Source organism: Theobroma umbraticum, unplaced genomic scaffold (genome assembly GCF_002168275.2).
Source record: "Theobroma umbraticum cultivar Fairchild unplaced genomic scaffold, ASM216827v3 scaffold_30.0, whole genome shotgun sequence".
In the NCBI taxonomy this organism is placed as follows: Eukaryota; Viridiplantae; Streptophyta; class Magnoliopsida; order Malvales; family Malvaceae; genus Theobroma; species Theobroma umbraticum.
Genome location: NW_018397254.1, coordinates 3,099,623 through 3,122,241, shown reverse-complemented (window position 1 = coordinate 3,122,241; position 22,619 = coordinate 3,099,623). Strand labels below are relative to the sequence as shown.

General features: G+C 36.6%; 5 protein-coding genes and 1 non-coding gene across 10 annotated transcripts in view; 2 read left to right on the top strand and 4 right to left on the bottom strand.

Moving 5' to 3' along the window:
- Positions 1–2,232: 2,232 nt before the first annotated feature.
- Positions 2,233–5,001, bottom strand: LOC110416949 (putative WRKY transcription factor 15). 2 transcript variants are annotated; one of them, XM_021429111.2, is made up of 3 exons: positions 3,677–5,001; positions 3,363–3,488; positions 2,233–2,849 (listed from the first exon to the last, which is right to left on the bottom strand). In XM_021429111.2, the coding sequence occupies exons 1-3, from the start codon at positions 4,324–4,326 to the stop codon at positions 2,702–2,704; spliced, it is 924 nt and encodes a 307-aa protein (XP_021284786.1). In that variant the 5' UTR covers positions 4,327–5,001; the 3' UTR covers positions 2,233–2,701. The 2 variants fall into 2 exon arrangements, with proteins under 2 accessions (XP_021284786.1, XP_021284777.1); XM_021429102.2 differs by having other exon boundaries at positions 2,236–2,852.
- A 1,575-nt stretch (positions 5,002–6,576) lies between these two features.
- On the bottom strand, positions 6,577–11,491 carry LOC110419294 (uncharacterized). 3 transcript variants are annotated; one of them, XM_021432289.2, is made up of 5 exons: positions 11,098–11,491; positions 9,334–9,546; positions 8,839–8,985; positions 8,160–8,664; positions 6,577–8,036 (listed from the first exon to the last, which is right to left on the bottom strand). In XM_021432289.2, the coding sequence occupies exons 2-5, from the start codon at positions 9,442–9,444 to the stop codon at positions 6,685–6,687; spliced, it is 2,115 nt and encodes a 704-aa protein (XP_021287964.1). In that variant the 5' UTR covers positions 9,445–9,546; positions 11,098–11,491; the 3' UTR covers positions 6,577–6,684. The 3 variants fall into 3 exon arrangements, with proteins under 3 accessions (XP_021287964.1, XP_021287972.1, XP_021287979.1); XM_021432297.2 differs by lacking the exon at positions 11,098–11,491 and having other exon boundaries at positions 9,334–11,086; XM_021432304.1 differs by lacking the exons at positions 9,334–9,546; positions 11,098–11,491 and adding an exon at positions 9,162–9,311.
- A 2,584-nt stretch (positions 11,492–14,075) lies between these two features.
- LOC110411239 (flavin-containing monooxygenase FMO GS-OX-like 3) lies at positions 14,076–17,451 on the top strand. 2 transcript variants are annotated; one of them, XM_021421313.2, is made up of 7 exons: positions 14,076–15,059; positions 15,679–15,749; positions 15,996–16,148; positions 16,247–16,329; positions 16,472–16,607; positions 16,698–16,890; positions 17,042–17,190. In XM_021421313.2, exons 1-7 carry the CDS (start codon positions 14,435–14,437, stop codon positions 17,053–17,055), a joined length of 1,275 nt encoding a protein of 424 aa, XP_021276988.1. In that variant the 5' UTR covers positions 14,076–14,434; the 3' UTR covers positions 17,056–17,190. The 2 variants fall into 2 exon arrangements, with proteins under 2 accessions (XP_021276988.1, XP_021276980.1); XM_021421305.2 differs by having other exon boundaries at positions 14,078–15,059; positions 16,698–16,871; positions 17,042–17,451.
- A 697-nt stretch (positions 17,452–18,148) lies between these two features.
- Positions 18,149–21,394, top strand: LOC110411166 (flavin-containing monooxygenase FMO GS-OX-like 4). The gene is made up of 7 exons (XM_021421209.2): positions 18,149–18,955; positions 19,569–19,639; positions 19,956–20,108; positions 20,201–20,283; positions 20,420–20,555; positions 20,629–20,802; positions 20,965–21,394. The coding sequence occupies exons 1-7, from the start codon at positions 18,322–18,324 to the stop codon at positions 21,157–21,159; spliced, it is 1,446 nt and encodes a 481-aa protein (XP_021276884.1). The 5' UTR covers positions 18,149–18,321; the 3' UTR covers positions 21,160–21,394.
- A 78-nt stretch (positions 21,395–21,472) lies between these two features.
- TRNAG-GCC (transfer RNA glycine (anticodon GCC)) lies at positions 21,473–21,543 on the bottom strand. Its single transcript has one exon. It is a non-coding gene; the product is annotated as a tRNA-Gly (tRNA).
- Positions 21,544–21,816: 273 nt separating this feature from the next.
- The window catches only part of LOC110422552 (uncharacterized), a 5,162-nt gene continuing 4,359 nt past the window's right edge, over positions 21,817–22,619 (bottom strand). Inside the window, exons 7-8 of the mRNA XM_089784672.1 lie at positions 22,169–22,223; positions 21,817–22,041 (exon numbers count right to left, since the gene is read on the bottom strand). Coding sequence (XP_089640798.1) covers positions 21,817–22,041; positions 22,169–22,223 — 280 coding nt within the window. The remainder of the gene's footprint in view (positions 22,042–22,168; positions 22,224–22,619) is intronic.

The following is a 22,619-nucleotide window of genomic DNA, read 5'->3' as shown; positions in this document are numbered from 1 at the left end:
TGGCAGAAGTTGAAAAGAAACCATTATATCTTTGGTACTCTGGAAACAACCAAAACGAGTCAAACTGAGCAGTTGCCAACTCGAACTTGCAAGGCAAATGCTTGGATAGGACAAGCAGAGATTCAGTTACCTTGCTGCCTTGTGCAGGCCTACTTGCAGAAAACTGCAGAACCCCAAACTGAAGAAATCCCCGTTGATCAGAATTCTACAATTAAGTATTGTTTTTTTTTTCCCTTGGACGGTCAGACAAATGTGGATAATACAACTAATAGAATGATCTTTACTAAATGTACTGAAGCTTTTTGGTGCATGATTAACCACTCAAATTATGTTGTTTGGACATGTATCGCACTAAGGTTAATTGATTATTCTTTTGGATTTGACTTATTATGCTGTCTTGTTTATTCTTTTTTTCTCTTTTCAATTGTACATCATAAGAATGTTCCGTGATTCACTCAATCATTGATAAATTTTTATCTATGGGTTATCTTGTCTTGTGCTTAATAAAGAATATGTCACACATGCACAGCTAATCCATTTTTTTATTATTATTTCTGTCAATGGCATTGAGATGTACTAGTATTAGTACTATTTCTTTTTTGGTAAAGTATGATCATCTTGAAATGTTAAAAGTTGATTTGAAGAGTTCATAGGGATATCTGATTGTTAGTAGGAAAATACATAGTGGTTGCTTTTCCAGTAATTAACTGGTGTTGGTTAATTAGTATTCTAACATTGAATTATTAATTGGTCAAGAAGTGCTGTCTCCACTCGCAACAAATTCTTTGCTGAAACCGACTCCCAAGAACTTTATCAAGGGAAATAAACTTTTTCCAAAGTCCTTTTTAACAGAGAAAATTCTCAACACAACATATATGCATGAGAATCAACAAATCAAATTTGAGAAGTTGTTATTATTGCTTGGATTAGTTCATCCATGATTAAGTACATTATTAAGATGATTAATTTACCGAAATATCTCATTTTGATTTGGTAAATTTATATGATAAGAAGAGCTTATTTAATAATTTTTTAATGTTTATTAGTTGCTCCTTTTCCATACAATTTGCTTCGGTTTCTACCTCGACATAATTAAGTAAAGACTAATCAACTAAGTTCTCTCCCATAACTTAATGTCTTTGATGATTATTCATTAAGAAAAAGAAAAAGAGGTACTTTCAAAGGATAATCATGGTTTTAATTACGGTTTTTGTGTTACAATGTTCTAGCCTTGGAAAAAAAAATTTCCTAGGCCATAAAAAGATCAAACACTTATGATATTTTGGGCCTACCACCCAAGGAAGCTTAGGCATCATTAGTGGCTGAGAAGAAACAACAGGTGATAGTGCCCAACTTTATACAACACCTCTGCTCGTTCTACTCATAATATTCCACTCATGCATCAAAAGATTAGGGAACCCATCCTTCATATGATAAGGTCAGGTCAGCCCATACTTGACAAATCATATTTGTGGGATGGATTTCAGGATTCCAAGTAGAATTTTCATGATCAGGAGATCTTAAACAATTCAATTAAAAGATTTTTCTAAGCCATAGATTTCTTCAAGCAAAAAGAAGAGTATCCAATGTGAGTGTAATCAGTAAGGCAAACAAATCACTTGAACCCTTAAATATATTTATCTAGAAATGTTGAAGCAAGATCAAAGGAAAGCATTTCAGTGAGATGCAAATGAAGGCCCATCTCCTAAAGAGAGCAAGTAAATAACTCTTGTAATCTCACACTTTTGCTTGGACAAATAAACATGTTGCTCAATTTTGTCTGCCTCAAGCAGTAAGCCCATCTCGGAAATGTTTGTGTTCAGAACTAGCAAATGGTCGGCCATTGGTCCTTTAAGTGAGAACCGTCGGCCCCGAGAGTTCTTGGATGAAGTTGGACTTTGGTCTTTAGCGGGAAGAGGCCACAGTTATTGCATTTCCATGTCGTACAAGACTTTGTCCTTTACATGTTTCTGATGACCAAATTGGGAGAATATTTTCCTTTATTTTTTTTGTGGATATATAATATGAGAAATTGTGAATTTGTATTACCATTGCAAGAGCATTAAATAAAGTTTACCAAAACGTTGATTCGCTTGTGGGACATAATGGATTAGAAATTTCTGCTTTCAACTTCATTGGAATGTAGGAATACTGAAGAACATGATTCAGGAGCATGTTATGCAAGGCTGGAACCATAATTTCCTTCTTCCACAAGAACTCAATGGTCAATTAACCCAGGGAAGGCAAAAAATGGAAGACAATCATTTTCTGATTTTGAGAGTATCAAATATCAGCCCGAGCAGGGTTTTGTTACGAATGATGATGCAATGATCAACTTATGCTAACATTTCTTTTGAAATTTCCTTGATTTAAGATGAAGTGGCACTCTCTTACAACTTAATTCCCCATACAAAGTGCTCATCTTTCAGGGACAGTTGTTAAGCAACTTAATGAACATTTTTAACCGAAATATGTACGATGATTGTTCATTCAACTCATTTGTGGAAGTTACCCTTACACAGGAGGAAGAGACGGAGACTTGAAACGGCAGTGGTTTATGAACATTCACAAGGGCAAACAGGATTCTCTCCTAGAAAGAACGGAGAAACAAAATCCTAAGGAATTTCCTAGCCCAGGCAGAAGCACATCTAGCTTGGGAATATTGGCGTGGAAGTTCCTTGGATTGATTCAGCTTCTGAACTTAAACCATCACATTGGGTGCTTGAAATGTAATCCTCGAGTGTTTATGATCTCCTTCATAAGTCACAACTAACATGGTTGGATCCTCCAAACATCGTTCCACGTGCTTTCTAGCAGGGCATCCCCTCATGCTGCTGCATTTGTAATAGCTCCTTCCAAAATAAATCATGGAAAACATGTCAGGCAGGATTAGTAATATCAGAATGCAGAAGCTCTCTATCTCTTCAGTATTACTTAGATCTTACAGGGGAACCATGGCAATTGCATTAAGTAATTGAGATGCCGAGTAAAAGCTCTCTAATATGCTCTAGTGAGAAGAAGCTTTTCCGTGTTTTACGTGAATAGAGCCATTTGCTGGTGGCTAAAGTTGTTGATGCTACCGCATATTAGGACCTCCAAACCATGGAATGTCTGTTTATTTTCCAAATTTATGAACTAAATCTGTGGACTAAACTGAATATATTATCAAATGCAATTGGGAACATATCAGATCCAGAAGAGATGAACTTATATAAATAATAATAATATGATAATTCGAGCCGAGTTGTGGTTTTTGAGCCGTCGTTCTTAGTAATGACAGGGTCAAGTGTCATTTAATATCATGATCGACTGATAACTCGGTTAGAATGAAAAAAAAAGGTGATATATTCATAGATTCATACCTAGGATATGGAGATCCTTTAATGGGTTTCTGTCCATATTTCCTCCAAGAATAATCATCTGGAGGTATATCAGATAATTTATTGCTTACAGCCGGAACTCGAACAGTTTTCTTTATTCTCAGTTTCCTGCAGGAACAGAAAAGAAGAAAGGAAAAATAAAAGAAACAGAACCAATTCATCCTCAGCCCCAAGGATATATAAATCAGTAGATACAACTTACCAAATAGCTATCAGATTATTAATGGTAAACATACGGGGATTTCAGACTTATGACAATTTATTATGTCACAAGAGAAATTGAAACGAGGATTTACCTTCTCTTTGAGCAGTGACATCCACCAGTTGAGGCTGCACATTTTGTACTAGCTTCTTCACCCTCCGTCCCAACCTTTCTTTTGGATGGAAAGAAGCAAGACTCATCCTGAGAAACCAGGATTTCTGATGACGACTGGGGAATTGTCTTCTTGTCCATGTTGCTTCGTGCATCTAAACGAAACATAGATATGCTTGGCAGTATTGAAGAATGATGCAACCCCATGATCAAATTTGACAAAACCACCACATTTCTGGGGATCAAACCAGTATTTGATTGATTAGACTGTGGAGAGACTGATTGTCTGAGAATATGCGGTTGACTTGATTTGTAATCAGAACTTTGAGATGCAAAATCGGGGCTATCCATAAATTCAATTGGATTTACTTTATGGGATTTTGGCAAAGGACCCTTTCTGATCCTCTTGCAGTCTGATTGCATTGATCCATCAAGGAGAGTAAGCAATTTTCTGAATCCATTTACTGCATCTTGAGCCATAAGACTTACTTCTTGAATGCTTCTCTTTTGACTTTGATCAGAAATGCAACTAAAGAGGTGATTGGCGCGTCTGAAACTGCTCTGAGCAACTTCATGAACTTTGAAATCCGACCTTGGGGTCATCGAAACACAAACGCCTGAAGCTTCTGTCATGATTTGCCAAATTACTATACGCGCCAATAACAGAGATCTAAATGATATCTGGATATACCTGACAAAGCGCTAAAGCAAAGAGAATTTACACCAAGAACCAGACAACCTTCAACTTAATGATAAAACACCTGCCTGTACAACTCATCATATAAAAATAGCAAAGTCTAGAGATTTAGACCAAGTTTTTGATAAAACTTATGTACCAGAAACCACCAATAGATAAATCCTGTGTTGTTTTGTACTAATTGAATGAGCCAAGTACAGGAAACCAACTTCATGAGAAGATAATTTTTTGAAGTACACAACCGATCACATCTAACTTGCTGCCCTAATAGTCAACGGTGGCTTGGGTTACACAATACTCCAACCAATAACACATCTTTCTTTTTGGCCAATGCACACCTTAGAAGTCTCAAAATTAGCAACAAATTAAAAAAGAAAGACTGATGGAGAGAGATGAAGATGCAAACAGATAAGAAAATTGGAAAAGCAGAAGCAAGGGTCTGTACAATTGCACGCTCAGCTTGCTCCTCGCCGGCTTTACGTAATGCTTATTCAATATTGTAGTCAATTTCCTGCTTCATCACGACTCAAAGATGAAGATAAAGAAATAGTTCAGAGAGGAGAATCTTAAGGTACACTGCCTGCTAGTGCCAAAGGTTTTATATCACAGAATATTATAAGTGTTCTTTTTGAAGCATTGCTCCATTTTAATTACCCTATTTTCACATGAAAACCCTTTTCATATAATTAACAGTATATATATATATATATTTATATTTATATATCTTGCAAGGAACTGAATGAGTTAGAAACAATTCAGTCACTTGTCATGGTTTTGTTAAATAATAAATAAGCAAAAGATGTTGAGAAATTTATAATATCAAAATTCAGATTGGAATGATATTAGGGGAAATCAATGCAAATAAAGAAGCAAACAGATAATATGATCCCTGACTTTTTCATATTTATCATTATTGAAAATAGCATTATATTTGTGGGTTGTGGGGTATGTACAAGAACAGAAGATGACACACAGATTCAAAGATTTAGGTGAGCAATTTTGGCAGCATGTGGCATTATTCCACTTGCCCTTGAATCTAATCCATTAAACCAGGCCAACCAACCAACATTACAAGCAGTCTCTCTCACTCAAGGGGACTTGGACCAGTGGTATTTATCCTTTCTGGGGCCATGATTGAAGCATGCTTGTCCCTAAAGGGTGTTCGATTAGTGGCTTCGCTTCCACTCCTTCCATTATTCCAATGTTTATTTTTCTTGCCAAAGAAATCATATTGATAGACCAATCCCCTCTTACATACGCTGTCTATAATGCAAGATGGTCATGAGGAATGCATTTCTTGGATCGTTCCCTCACTACTATTCTGAACAATATGCATGGGGCCAATAAACGAAGGGACTCTCCATCAGATTCCAGTGCTGATCATCTTGATATTAATGGTTGGAGGAGCCCAAGAGGCATATAAAATCTGCCCCCAACATCCAACCAATACCTTCAAAGAAGGAATGATTTGACTTAGAGATCCATCTATATATGTTCAAGCTTAAAAGCAAAGCCAACTTATAACAATAAATTTGACATCTTCAGCGGTCAGCACATATCAGTTTTGGATATTACCAACGAAATGAAGGCTACCGTTACAAAAGAAGCGAAATTTCTACTTCTTAGACCAAGGTATCCCCCTTTGCTGGGACATCCTAAATTCCCAGTGGCAAGGCTGCTTTTTCTCTTTACAGCTTGACAAGGTCTTCAGACTGGTCAGCTAATGGCAAGACACACATTGAAGATTAGAAGGCCGTTCATGTTTTATTTGCAGTCGTCTTGTACATTTGGCACATCAGACTGAATTTCTTAGCTCTTTGATAAAATCCGTCAGAGATAAATTTTTAGCATTAACAGTCCCATTACATCCCGCCCAAGACAGTAACATTGAGAAATCTGTTAATGATACTGGAGTTTCAATTTTTTAATCTCAGGAAGATCTTGGAAATACATGTTCACAGAGCATTTGCCTCACTAGTAAGGCTTCTTTACTGATGATCCGGTCCTATACATATATAGAGCCCTATAACCGTCTGCTGAAGTGAAAGACACTGGTACCTTTTCAAACAAATTTTCCATAGTCAACATTTTGTAGTCTAGTTATTTCTTCCTAAATCATATTTCAGAACATAGCTAAATATCACTAATGCATAGGGTCAAATCATATGTCAGAACATAGTTAAATATTTCTAGATCAATGAATGAGCTTAAAGATTATTTGCAGTTAAAAGATATTGGCTTACACAATACATTTATGTTAAAATCCGATGAAGTTTCGAACTCCAACTTGAATATCATCTAAATGTTTTTCTTCCAACATAATTGAGTCTTGACCGTCTGCTTCTCACTGGTGTGCACCAACTCTCTCCATTAGCCATCTTAGCTCTCATTTTCCTGTATTCCCTTGATCTTAAAACTCCCTCAAGAATGTTTATATCTTCACAAATTTCATGTCTAGAAAGAGATGCAAGACCTGGTAGTATGTCCCTCTGAAAATCCTTTAGTCTCCTTCCCCTTCTCAACTTGATACCAAAATCTTTTCTCTCTGAGTCACTTACTTCAAATGGCTTTGATGAAACAGAAAAGTCATCAGCACTGCTTTCTGTCAGTTTCAGAGTCATTAACTCAAAAGAATCAGAGGAACACTGTGGCTGCTCCTTGTCCTCATTATCCAACTCATTGGATCCTGCCTGGGTTGAAGATTCCTGATAGCAAGATGAATTCTCCAAGGAGATATGGATAAGTGATTCAGCCGCTATTTGGATCAAATCATCCACTTCAGCTGATTCTTCGCTTTTATTGTAGCAATCATGTTTTATTTCATTACTGTCAGAAGATCTTTGATCCTGCTCACCTGATAAAATTTCTGCAATAGGAGATCCTCCATGGGTTCCTGAAAACTGATCAGAAACAGGAAGATTTGAATTGTGGGGTTCAATTCCGGATTGCACAGTCCTTACAGTTCTTGAATCATTATCTGAAATGCAGCTAGACTTCCCTGAAGCAGGAGACTTGTCAGGATGTTCATCTTCAATTGTAAATTGGATTTGATCAGAACATAACAACACAGTGTCCCCTGCTTCAGTCTTCTCACAGCACACTTGTCTAGCATCTAAATATGCAGGTTTTGGACCATGACCAGGACAATTTTGTAGTTCCAGCATCAGCTCATCCTTTCCAAGCTTGGTGTTTTCACTGAGGCTGCCAAGGTCTTCAGAAAGGTTTATTTGGGGCCTGGAAACATATGCATGACTAATGAGGCTTTTTTCACATTCGTTCCTTCCATTGAGTTCAGAATTTCTGACTTGAAACTCTGTTCTCCTATCTTTGTTATTGGAATTCATCAAAGCAAGATTTACACCATCATCTTGTTGAAGCATCTCAAAAGCATTATTAGGGAACTCCTTAATTTCTTTTCTCCAAAATGTGGTTGGACACAAGGGATCCTCACTCCTGCTAACCAGTACACTGAAATCACCCGATGAGCTAGTTGTCGAAGGATGGGCCACTATGGCATCATCTGATTGACAAGACAAATCATCAAGCTGAACTTCATTGAGGTCCACATGTCCCACTCCATATGATATGAACTGCCTCTTCCTGGTCACAATATTTTCGTATGGCAAATTTTCATGGTGTTTTGATCCTGCAGATGGGATAAAGAAAAGCTAAATTATGATACTTAAGCATATGCTTGAATTGAACAAGAACGGAGACCAACATTATTCCTACAAAAAGGCTGCTTCTAATGTGAAGAAATCATCAGTACCTTGACCAGAATAGTTCCAGTCTTGGACACATTTGCTATCACCATCAAAGGAGCTACTCTCTGCAATCTTGTGAGATGGATCTTTCTTCACGCTTCTTGAAGTGATTGGATCAGATGTGATAGTAACTTGCGAATCATGCTTTCCTCCAGATTCTGAGGGCTTCTCAGTAGATTCTTCCAAATCAATGACAATTCCAGGGAAGGTATTAGTTTTCTTGTCATACCAACTTCTGTTTTTATCTTCCTTTGTCCTGTTGGCCACACCATTGCTTAGGGAAAGCCTCAACTCCAGTGGATCTGAGAAGTCACCACCATGGAGAGAATTTACATCCACAGTTTCTTTTAAATGTTCCCCGTCCTTTCCTTTATGTGGAAGATTGTTATCATTAAGACTAATATATTGATCAGGTAGAAGTTGAAGATCAAAAGACCTTTGCGGGAACTTATGGTATTTTCCCTTCCACCCTTCTAACAACTCCTGACTTAAAGATACAGTTGAGCCCACCTGAACAACATTTTTTAAGATAAAAGGTATTTGATCAGTTAACCCATCCTGTGCACAGAACAGAGGCACTTTCCAAAAGATGAAAAGTCATGATTAATGCATGCAAAAAAGCAACAAACTCTCAAATAGACTTCTCATCTTTCTAACATTTCAAAAGATTATAGCTTCAATTACCATGGGAACTGAATTTGAGGGAAGTCTGGTTTCTTGTGGCAGAGATTGTGCATTTGCCTTCCATGAATTGTACTTCTCATGCTCCAAGGGAGCAAGATCCTTCATCAGAGTCTTCTGAACAATATATAGACGATGGAGTTCATGGACCTGAAAAAAGCAACAGCAAGAAAGATAAGCATCTAAAGTTGGGGGAGAGTCATGATTCCTTCATGCAACAGATTTTGATATGCATGGCCTCATAGTCCCCCTTCCAGTAAAAGCAATATATTAAAGTATAACTCTAAAATCACATGAACTCATCCAGTTTGAGCACAATAACATACATAAAGAATCCAAATTTCAAGCCAAAACTTTCCACACCAGAGATGGCCATAGGCTTGACCCATCAAAGGGAAATTGTCTGTATACATCATATCCCAAGCAGTCTATATGCCAATTCTGAACAGAGAAACGTAGCAAACTAACATGTACTGTGACACAAGGATATCCTTGTACCTGCTTTCTGAATAAGATCTCTTGATTGAGCATTGTCTGCTTAAAAATATCTTTAAGTGAATCAGTGTATCCTTGCATTGAATTTAAATCAAAATCTCCAAGCATCAACATTTTTTCCTCATAAGAATTGAACAAATAGATCACTAGATATCAGATCTTGCATCCTCAAATAACTGAGTCTTGAAATGATGTTTCACCCTTTGCTTTCCATTCCTGAACAGTTTCCACAGAGAAATGATGGTTATAAGATAGTGCAGTACCACTAATAATCAATAAGGCCGCCAATCTGGGAAACAAATAATATAGCAATAAGGCAGCCAATCTAGGAAAAATTTGTCTTTCCTTGCGAGAAATGTGTCCCAGAAAATTCCTGTTGTCACAACTATCAGATAAACATTGAAAAACTTCCATAAATTCATTACTAGCATTTAACTAAGACAAGTCCTTGCTGACAAATAATACCATTTACACAACTAAAAGTTTAAATAGAAAACACCAAACTGATTGTAGTCATTGCAAGATTTTTGCTGTAATTCTATCTAATGACATACTTGGCTATAGAACAGTTTAACATTATAAATATTTCTGACCACATGAGGACTTGTTGATCAATATGAGTTGTAATTGGAAAATTTAGGATTATTTACTAACAGAAGCCAAGTTGAAGTGCCAATAATAGGTAGTATCAACTCTTTTTCTCATTGACAAGGACCCTAGGTGTGTTTATGTTGAAAAAATTCCACCATTCAGCTCTGTGAAGCAGAGAAACTGAAGACATGGCGAAAAGATCTATGTATATAAATGAAGAATAAATGACCAACTTTAGCACCACAGATCAATATTACATTTTCCCAGTTGTTTCCCATTGAACAGTTGGATGTGTTGCCTCATTATATGGCATAATGGCATCCCCCAGAATTATATATTTAATTCATACATTTAATAAAATTGAAATCTTGAATTATAAGATAGCTAAAAGGCTCAACTACGCTTCATCCATAGGATACTTTTCTATCTTGATCATGTCTACCAGCTCGATGGCAGCTAAGATGCCATTCTCTAGAAAATAATTCCAACAATAACTTTTTAGTTGGGGAGAAATATAGGCTAGCTGAAACACAGAGACCGCGCCATGAGAATATAGAAAATCTACAGACTTGGGTGATTGAAGTTACTTCTTACAATCACATACAATACTCTGACTAATCAAAAATGGACGAGTCAGTTGAATATTGGAGAAAGCTGCTAAGGTAGCTCAATTTGGGATCACCCAAGACGCCATTGAACTCAGCTCTTACATAGCTCAAAGGATGTAAAAGGTCTGCAGATATTTAACATAAGAAAATTTTTTACCCCCTTCATTTAGAAATAACTATTGTTTTCCCCTTATCTGGTGCATGATTAAACCATGCAGATGATACTTGGTAGAATTTATGGGAAAATTTTAACATATAACAGAATCAATGAAAACCACATTTTGTTTAGATTTTATGCATTAAAAAAAAAAAAACCTACTTGGACACTTGATTATGAATACATAAGAAACAGAATCAACCAAGAGAAACAGAACTTCATGTTAAATTCCAATAATTGTTAATACCTCAACATTTACTAAAACAAATCCCACCTCAAAAAAAGCAAGCCGTGAAGCATAAAACAAAAGGACAGAAAAGCTAACAAGACAAGAACACATAACTGAGTAAAGAAACAAAACTTTAAATGTATCCACCGAATCCCAGAAATGTAAAGGGAGAAAGACCTTACCAGGAGACACATAATCCAAAAAAGCATTCCACCATGATGAAAAAAAAAAAAAACCCCTCACTTTCCGCTTGTTCCTCCCAAAGACTTCCAACTGCTTTAACTAGATCACAATGAAGATATTAAGAAAACAAAACAAAACAAAACAAAAACAATTCCCAAGAATCCCAACTGCTAAAAAACTTAATGCGATGGATGTAAGAGAAGATATGTTAGAGAAAAGAGATGAAAAGGAATCAGATCACGATGGGCCTGGGACGAACAAAGAAAAAACCTGAAAGAGAAAGAAAAGAGATGTAATGTAATGAAAGAGAAGAGAAGATAAATTCTCTTTCCTTCTCTCTCTCTTTCTAAAGACAGAGTTACTCCTTAGTGGTTTGTGTGGCACATCATTGTTTCTTTTTCTGGTATTTATATTCACTTTCTGTCTTTTTTCTCTCTCACACATAATCTTTGGGATTCCTTTGGTTTTTTTAATTTTTATTTTTAATTTTTTTTAGATTTCTGGCTTTTCTAGCAGGACCAGTCAGGGGTGGTAGGACAGTTTCAACTGCAAAAAGCAAAGATGAGGCCATTTATTATGTAGTATATGTTCCATTGCTCACTTTGACCTTTTTGTCCCTCTATTAATATCTCCTTTTTCCCAACTTTCCACACCCCATTGGTCCACTCCCTTACTCTCCTAAGCTACCCCATTCCCATTTTCTGTTTAAATACATACTACTTATTAACCATTTTATAATTATTGTAAGTTCTTGCACATTCTACAAAGTTAAATTTAATTTGGACCCTAATCTTTTGTTCCTTTCATTTCTACCTCTGTGAGGTGGAGAGAACCCTACTCCCAAATAACTGAATTACTTTTAAATCCACCTTTTATTCAATTATTTTACATAATGTTTCTTAGGTCAACTGTTCTTAATTGTAGATTATTTTATGCCATCACTTGACAGCGTTAATTTATAAATGTATTAAATAAAAGAAATTAGTTAAATAATTTGGTAGTACCTTTTATTTTTTAAAAAAAATCTATTAATCGCACTGTATTAAAAAAATAATATTAAGTTTAAATATTCGAGAATTTCGTTATTTAAGTTAGATTATCATCTAATAAGAATAATAATAAACACTAAGTGAGAAGTATTTATGCATTTTAGCATCTTTGATCATAATTTATCCATATTTGATTAAAGTATGTAATAGTTTTTCTTTTTTTTTTTTCTCTTTTTGCCCTTACCTATGAATAAATTGGTTAGATATAAAAAATTATATGTGATTTGTACTTGAAAAAGTGAGAGGTGGAGAGGGGAGAGAGAGAGAGAAAGAGAGAGAGTTGATTATAGATAATTAGTGGGACCATGTGTCTCTCAAACCAAGTTGATTAGGATTTTTAACAGGTTGTCCCTCAGTTATTGGGATTTCTGACCTGTCTGATTCTGGTCCATTACCAGTTAATGACTCCCACAGCCTTTATCTTCCACATCTCCCACCCTCTTCATTCCCACCATTCTACCATGCAATGCAAAGCCTGCAGAAACTCAACTTTCATCCTACTATAACCTGGCCTCTTTTTAATGAGTTTAACAGACTGGTTCACTTCCATTTTGATCACTGCAACTCTTGGGGTCCACTATCAATCCAAAATGCATATTGTAGTTATTTTCATCATTATAATAGTGTCTTATATACCTCTACCAAAATAAATTTTGTACAGTAAAAAAATTCCTCATGGGAGTGAGGTAGAGGTTATTTATATTTATTCTTAGCGTGAAAAGGGGTAAGATTGTACCTAACCACATCAAACCCAATAACAATATGTACAGAAGAAAAACAAAAGAAATGACAGCAAGGACAATAATTTTTATGACCTACTAAATTGGCTAACTAAATTATACAAACAAACTGCTCTCCACAAATTCTTGCAAAAAGAAAGCAGTGTTTAAATTTCAGGACCCCATGGTGGGTGAATTTAATACTTGTGTACAATTTATATAAAGTTTTAAAATTCGATTTATGGAAAACTATATCCATATGTCTATCTTTATTCCTTTAAGTAAAAAAAAAAAGGAATAATATTTTCAATTTTTAACTAATTTCGATTTGAAAATAAATTCGATATTTACGTTACTTTATTTTTTGGTGCAAGGGTTTTTTGGGAAACAAATAAATTCGGTTGGGATGGAAGATTTGCAAGCAGAAACGGAAATCAACGATCAATACAGCTCACGTACATCCATGCAACAAGTTGGGGAAAACCCCAAAAAAAAAAAGCCAAATTCTTTTTATGAATGCTGCGCCAGATCATAAGCCAGGCGCAGGAACAGCGCGTAGTTGCACCTTCTGGAATAAATTCCGATGGAATTTTCTCTTGTAAATATCTTTTAAAGCAATGTTGTTAATTAAATATGTGGCAATATTAATCAAGGATTACCAAACTTTAGGCTGGAAAAGAAATAGCAAAGTTTTAAATCAAATGCCGAAAGTTTGATCAATGAAAGGTACATTCCAAGTCATCTAATTAATAACCAGTGGTATCATGAAAGTGACCCTTTTTGGTATGACTTGGTGGAAATAATCTTACTTTTGATGTAGAAATTACATTTTTTATAATAAAATGATAGTGGAATTTAATTCGTTCTAAAATTATTATATGGATTGGTGATATTGAAATTAGAGGATAATCATTAATTCTAAACCTTGATTTAATTGATACATTATTTATAAAAATAAAATAATCTTCAAAATTTCTTAGACACATTTTTTAAAATTTGATTAGGAAAATAAGTCATTTGTTTTAGACGTTGACTTAGGCATATCATATTGATTGTGCAAGATGAAAGGGGGCTTTCATTTCAGGCCTTTAAGCCTGTTGCAACTCTTTGGGCTTTAGCCCAAAATTATCAATTCTTGATCAGTGTTTGAATCCCAAAATTAATGAAGTGAAGTGAGTCACATGCTCGAACTCTAGCAGACGAAAGGGAAACTAGTGAATGTAAAAGCCACAAGAGTTAGTAAAGTATAACTCTTCATACTCTCCAAGGTTAAGGAGAAGAGATTTGTCCTGGGAATTTCACAAAGACGTGATCCAGCACGGAATTGCGCTCCCGTTCAGCCTTCCGTGACCTGAAATGTTGTTTTCCACTCTCTTTTTTTCACGTGGTGTTGGACGAAACCCCCCGTGCCGTAAAAACAAATGTTGAAAAGTCAACTTAGCGGTCGTAAATTCGACAGTCTCAGGACCCAACGACCACCCAGCTATGACTACATCAAAATCCACATTCAAAAAAAGATTATATGAACAATCGTCACTGTAAATCCTTCCTCGTTGGTTCTCGCAAAAATGAACGCCTTAACTACCAGCATGGAGATGTCATTTGCTTCCCCATCAGTCAATTCCCGCCACGTGGCGGTTGTAGGAGCCGGAGCTGGGGGCCTCGTGGCGGCGAGGGAGCTGCACCGAGAGGGCCACTCGGTGGTGGTATTCGAACGCGGGAACGAAGTCGGGGGCACGTGGGTCTACACTTCTAGGGTGGAACCCGACCCCTTAGGAATGGACCCCACTCGACCAATCGTTCACTCTAGTCTCTACAGTTCTCTTCGGACTAATCTTCCGAGGGAGGCTATGGGGTTCATGGACTTTCCATTCGTGACCTTAACCGGGCAGAATAGGGACCCTAGGATGTTTCCGGGTCACAGGGAAGTGTTGATGTATTTGAAGGATTTCGCGAGAGAGTTTGGGGTTGAGGAAATGGTGAGATTCGAAACGGAAGTGGTTACAGTCGGGATTTTGGAGGATGGGAAGTGGAAAGTGAGGTCCAAAAAGACAAGTTTTTTTAATAATGAAAATAACGATCATATTGATATTATTACTAGTAAAAGTGAAGTTGAATTTGTCGATGAGATCTACGATGCTGTCGTTGTTTGTAATGGACATTACACTGAGCCTCGTATTGCCGAAATCCCAGGTAAGGTATTCTTGCTTGTTAACTGCTATCTTTTGGAAAATACATTCTTCTATTTTTTCGAATTTTGGCAAGGGTGATTAGCTATTTGGAATTAAAGCTGTAGTCATGGTTTAGCTGTTTTGTTTAAATTCAGAATCAGATTACCTCCGTTCGTGTTTGGTTTAATGAGGTTCATATTTTCTGCTTTAGATGTGTTTTTTAACCTTTTTGATTCAAGATCGAGCTTCTTCTTCTTTCCCTTTATACCCTTTTTAAGAGAATTCGTCTATGGCAGTGATGGGAATTTGAAAATGAATTGATGGTTTTTGATTGAGAGGAAGATGCGAGTCATTAGACTGAGTGATACTGGAGCTGATTGTTTCTTTTTTCATTCAAGTCATCAATTTCACTTAATAAAATTTGTGAAATTTAGATTCATTTGTGGGTAAGTTGATCAAACGAGTTGAATAAGATTATTATTTTGGATTCTATTACCATTCATTTTCGGATGTAAGTTTTTTGACTGCTGAAATATTATTCTGAAATTCTTGTATTTTATTCTTAGATTGAAAAGAAAAAGGAATACCTGCTTCACATTTCTGGAAAAAAGATGTTTATTAGCTTCCTTGTTTTATTCCAGGCGTCAACTTATGGCCGGGAAAGCAAATGCATAGCCACAATTATCGTGTTCCCGAGTCCTTTAGGGATCAAGTATGTATCCGCTTTTAACTTTCCCCTTGCAATACTGCATCTCAGAGTGGTGTTTCTTGGATATGACTGTGTGTGTAGATATTAGTTGCCCAATTACATGCGTGTTAATGTTAAAATGTTTCAATTCCTGGTGTTTGCTACTCTTGCTCTCTCTTTCATGTTGGGAAGTGACCATTTTTCTGTTGTGGTATTGATTGAGTGATTGCTTCTTATGATAAAACGCACACAAATGTTTGCCTTTGACAGGTTGTAATTGTAATAGGGAGTTCTGCTAGCGCAGTTGACATTTGTCAGGACATAGCTGGAGTTGCCAAAGAAGTACATGTTGCATCTAGATCAGTTGCAGATGAAACATATACAAAGCAGCCTGGATATGATAATTTGTGGCTTCACTCCATGGTAAAAGCACTTACCCGAGATAGGATGGCAGGGCTGCAATGAGATTTATGGAGGGGATATATATGATTTTGAAGTGCTAATATTTGCCAATGTTGCAGATAGACAGTGCCCATGAAGATGGCACGGTGGTTTTCCAAAATGGGAAAGTGGTGCTTGCTGATGTCATTATCCACTGCACTGGGTATACGTCATTTGATTTTGCAGTTATTTTGGTTCAGTTTAGGAGTGGATTCCCCTGTATTCAGTTATATAATGAATGAAACTCATAATATACTGCAATAATAGTAAAAGCATTCTAATATTCAACTGGTCCTTTTTAACAGGTACAAGTATCACTTCCCTTTTCTAGACACCAATGGCATTGTGTCCGTGGACGATAATCGTCTTGGGCCACTGTACAAGCACGTCTTTCCCCCAGCCTTGGCTCCGTGGCTTTCATTTATTGGGGTACCATGGAAGGTGTGTTTCTATTCTTTTCTTATCCAACTTCCAATCTTCCACTATGCTGCTTCATAGCAGAAGTGATTATTTTGGTAACTTTGTTAACAGGTTCTTCCATTCCCCTTCTTTGAGTTGCAAAGCAAATGGGTTGCTGGTGTTTTGTCTGGTCGGATTACGCTTCCATCACAGAAGGAGATGATGGAAGATATTAAGGCTTTTTACTCAGCACTTGAAGCTGCAGGCATACCAAAGCGGCATACTCACAACATGAGTGAATCTGGGGTAAAATTCGTCTTGCTAGGTAGATTCATTATGGAATTCTATCCTAATTTTTCTGGTCTTGAATTTGGTCCTGGAATAGGTCCTGTTTATCCCCTGGAGTTCATCTTACATATCATTTATGTACCTCTCCATGGCTTTCTCTAATTAAGTTAGTTTGATGCGTTTTGCAGTTCGAGTATTATGATTGGCTTGCTGCACAATGTGGATGCCAAGTCATTGAAAACTGGAGAAAGCAAATGTTCCATGCAGCTGTTGCAAACGGGCCTGTTCGTCCGGGTACATACCGTGATGAATGGGAAGATCATGACCTGGTTTTGGAAGCCCATGGGTACTTTGTTAAGTACACCTCAAAATCCTAAAGAAAACTGATATATAGGTGAGGACATATCAAAATTGTTATCCTAGGACCGAAGTCCAACCTTATAAATCTTAAAAATTAAAAGAAGCTGAACCCTCAGTTTCCAATATTTTCCAAAATAAAATATAGATAAAATTTCTTAAGTTTACTTATGAAAATAATTCATTTGTCCAGGATTGATGGTTTTGGATGAATAAAAGAAGTCATAATTAATTTTTTTTATTTAATTAATTTATTTAGATGTGATTGATTATTTAATTGAAATATGATATAATATATATTTTAAAAAATGATGGATTGAATGGTTAAATTTTAAAAATTGATCCTAATATCTCATTAATTCAAACGTGATGAATATCTATTAATTTAAGATAAATGCTATTGTTCCTATTAAGCCAAAAAAGCACTTGCAAATTAGTACATCACATATTAGGTTTATTAATTGCTCATTTTGTAATGTCAATCTCTATTCTTATCTAAACATCTTTTTCCACAATTGATAATTCACAATCAATTTGCAAAGCTAAATATTTTGCTGAAATCTACTGAAATTTAAGTTACAAATGAGATAATGAAGGGTGTAATCACGTTCATTTGAGAATCACCAAGGAGAGCATCGAAATACCACGCCATCATCATGCTATTTTGGTTATTAAGACAAGATTACAAGCCTTAAGCTAGGAAAACAACCAATAATTAAAAAAGTGAAGTGAAATGGGTCACCTACTCAAATATTAGCAGCCAAAATGGAATTGTAGTTACCACAGGAGTTAGCAAAGTACAACTCAAAGTTAAAGAGAAGAGATTTGTTAACCAATTGCTGGGAATTTAACAAAGACGTGATCCAGCACGGAGTTGCGATTCAGGGAATGCCTTCCTTCCCTGTCCGGAAATGTTGTTTTGCACTTTTTTTCATGTGCTGTTGGACGAAACCACCAGGTGAAAACAAATGTTGAAAATGCAACTTAGCGGTCGTAAATACGACAGTCTCAGAACCCAACCACAACCAGCTGTCACTCTAGCATCTGAATCCACATTAAAAAAATATTTATATGAACAACCATCATCATTATAAATCCTTTCCTACTTTAAATGCACACCTTAACTATCAACCTGGCGAGGCCACCAGCTTTCCCATTAGTCAAATCCCGCCACGTGGCGGTTGTAGGAGCTGGAGCTGCGGGCCTCGTGGCGGCGAGGGAGCTCCGCCGAGAGGGCCACTCGGTGGTCGTATTCGAACGCGGGAACGAAGTCGGGGGAACGTGGGTCTACACTCATCGGGTGGAACCCGACCCCTTAGGAATCGACGCCGCCCGACCGATCGTTCACACTAGCCTCTACAGTTCTCTTCGGACTAATCTTCCGAGGGAGGTTATGGGGTTCACGGACTTTCCATTCATGACACTAGCCGGGGAGAATAGGGATCCTAGGAGGTTCCCGGGTCACAGGGAAGTGTTGATGTATTTGAAGGATTTCGCGCGAGAGTTTGGGGTTGAGGAAATGGTGAGATTCGAGACCGAAGTGGTTAAAGTCGGGATTTTGGAGAATGGGAAATGGAAAGTAAGGTCCAAAAAGACAATTTTTTTTAATAATGAAAACAACGATCATTATAACGATGATATTGATATTATTAATAAAAATGAAGTTGAATTGGATGATGAGATTTACGATGCTGTCGTTGTTTGCAATGGACATTACACCGAGCCTCGTATTGCCGAAATTCCAGGTAAAGTATTCTTGCTTGTCAATGAAATCTTTTGGAAGGAAAACTCTTTTACTTTTTCTGTTTTTGGGAAGGGTAATTAGTTATTTAGAATTGAAGGTTTAGTCATGGTTTAGCTGTTTTTGTTCAAATTCAGAATCAAATTACTTCCTAAAGAAAATTCGTGTTTGGTTTAATGGGGTTCATATTTTCTGCTTTGAATGTCTAGATTCAAGAACAAGCTTCTTCTTCTTTCCCTTTTTACCCTTTATAACAGAATTCGTCTATGGCACTGATTGGAATTTGAAAATGAACTGATGGTTTTTGATTGAGAGGAAGATGCGAGGCATTAGACTGAGTGATACTGAGAGCTGATTGTTTCTCTTTCATTCAGAACATCAATTTCGCTTAATAAAATTTGTGCAATTTAGATTCATTTGTGGGGTAGTTGATGATACAAGTTCAATAAGATCATTATTTTGGATTCTGTTACCATTCATTTCCGGGTGTAAATTTTTTGATAGCTGAAATATTATTATGAAATCTTTGTATGTATATTCATTGATTAAAAAGAAAAAAAAATACCTGCTTCACATTGCCGGAAAAGATGTTTATCAGCTTCCTTATTTTATTCCAGGCATCAGTTTATGGCCAGGAAAGCAAATGCATAGCCACAATTATCGCGTTCCTGAGTCCTTTACAGGTCAAGTATGTATCAGGTTTTAACTTTCCCTTGTCTTAAAATGTTGCAATTCTGCATCTCAGAGTGTTATTTCTTGGATATCACTGTGTTTTTAGATATTAGTATCCGGGTTACATCGTGTTAATTTTAACTCCTAGGAGGTCTTAAAATATTTAGCAAATGTTTTGTCAGTCTTATGTTATAATTCCTGGTGTTAGCTACTCTTGCTCTCTCTATCATGTTGGGAAGTGGCCCATTTCTGTTGTGCCCTTGATTGAGTGATTGCTTGTGATTTTGTTTCTGTTACTTTTGATAAACTCCTATAGTGTTTGCCTTTGACAGGTTGTAATTCTAATAGGGAGTTCTTCTAGCGCAGTTGACATTTGTAGGGACATAGCTGGAGTTGCCAAAGAAGTACATGTTGCATCTAGATCAGTTGCAGATGAAACATATACAAAGCAGCCTGCATATGATAGTTTGTGGATTCACTCCATGGTAAAAGCACTTACCCGAGATAGGATGGCAGGGCTGTCATGAGATCAGGTGATATATATGTTTTTGAAATGCTAATATTTGCCAATGTGCAGATACATACTGCCCATGAAGATGGCACTGTGGTTTTTCGAAATGGGAAAGTGGTGCTTGCTGATGTCATTATGCACTGCACTGGGTATTCTTCATTTCATTTTGCAGTTATTTTGCTTTAGGAGTGAATTTGCCTGTGTTCAGTTATATGATGAATGAAACTCTTAAAATACTGCAATAATAGAAATGGCATTCTAATTTTCCACTGTTTCTTTTTAAAGGTACAAGTATCACTTCCCTTTCCTTGACACTAATGGCATTGTGACTGTGGATGATAATCGTCTTGGGCCACTGTATAAGCACTTGTTTCCCCCAGCCTTGGCTCCAGGGCTTTCATTTATTGGGATACCATGGAAGGTGTATTTCTATTCTTTTCTTATCTAACTTCCAATCGTATGGCAGAAGTACTTATTGGTAACTTTTTTACTAGGTTGTTCCATTCCCCTTGTTTGAGTTTCAAAGCAAATGGATTGCTGGTGTTTTGTCTGGCCGGATTACTCTTCCATCACAGAAGGAGATGATGGAAGATATTAAGGCTTTTTACTCAACACTTGAAGCATCAGGCGTACCAAAGCGGTACACTCATAATATGGGTGAATCTCAGGTAAAATTTGTATTGCTAGGGGGCATATATAAATCTACCCTAATCTTTCTGGTCTTGAGTTTGGTGCCGGTGTATGTCCTGTTATCACATGGAGTTCATCTTACATATCATTAATGTACCTCTCCATTGCTTTCTGATTATTTATTTTGATGAATTCTGCAGTTTGAGTATAATAATTGGCTTGCTGCACAATGTGGATGCCAAGGCATTGAAAAATGGAGAAAGCAAATGTACCTTGCGGCTTCTGCGAATAGGCCTCTTAGACCAGACACGTACCGTGATGAATGGGAAGATCATGACCTGGTTTTGGAAGCCCATGAGGACTTCGTTAAGTACACCTCAAAATCAGACAGTTAATGATTAAAATATTAAAACAAATCCTCTGGCAAAGGTAAAGGATGTCCTCCCTTGCAGAATGACAGAATCTTTACTGCCATTTACAGTGTTGTATATTCAAATCCTCTTCAATTCAATTTAGACCACTGATCTAACGTGTGGCTGCAATGAAATAAAAGAAGAGTGAATTGTAGTTGTTCATTGTACTGCCGACAGTCCTATATAATCTAAGTATCACTCTGTGAGCTTGGACCCAGTCATCATCTTCAGAGGTTTTAATGACTGACTATATCACTGACTAGAGGTGGAAAGCAAGAAAGATGGAAAACGCAAATGCACCAGCCGGGAATCGAACCCGGGTCTGTACCGTGGCAGGGTACTATTCTACCACTAGACCACTGGTGCGATTCTGTAATTGCATTTATGCTATTATTTTTAGTAGCTTGCTTCCAAATATATAATTCGATTTTGAAAACTTTGTTGACAATCATATGTTTTGTTTTTAAAATCACAACAATAATAATGGTTATTATATATAATAGTATCATACTAACAAGAAAAATATAAGTGTATATTATATTTATAAATAAAAAATCACTCATATTTATAATTTTAAATGTTAATATAATATAGTGTCACGAATTCATCTTTTTTAGAAAAATCATGAAATTTTTTGAATTACCGTTTATGGCTCGATGAGGTGAGTCTAGTAAGCCGAGAAAGTTTTGGAGTCACAACCAAGGGATTGAGGAGATGGTGATCGTTGACAAAGGTGAACTTGTTGTAGAGGAAAGAGTTTTTGTGCTGCTGTTGTTTGCAACGATCATTACATAGAGCCTTCTGTTGCTGATATCTTTTCATGTCAATTTTCTTCGGACTGTAGTCAAATGTGCATACGTTTATCTATGGAGACAGAAAATTCAAAGCTCAACTCTTTGAACATGGAACATGCCCAATTACCATTGGAGGCAAATACTCAATCATATCAAATGTGTTGTTTGAACATTTTTATTGAAGTTTTGAGAACTACAACTAGCTTGCATGATGATGCCTGATCAACATCAGGTTTCACAAGCCCATGAAGACTTCATCGAAAAGAAACCAGATATAAATCTTGATCATAGATCGCGCATATATCGATAGTTCATCTGTCAATCACCGCTGCGTCTGTTCATTCAAAGGTTGAATGTAGAAAGCATTAAAGTCTAAAGGTGTGCCCGATGTCCTCTACCGATCTAAAATGCCGACTTAATTAATCAACACCCTGTTTTTCCTGTAGGATTGTAGCTACTCATGAACAAATGAAACGGCAGCTTTATCAAAAGAAAAAGAGTTTATAACCTTGAAAAAGGACAAGAAAAGAAGACAACTGGGTAGGAGCTCCCCAGGTGATGTCGACATAACTGAAATCCATTCCGATGTTCATTGTTTGGTGGAAAAGAAAAAGCATCTGCACCAGCCGGGAATCGAACCCGGGTCTG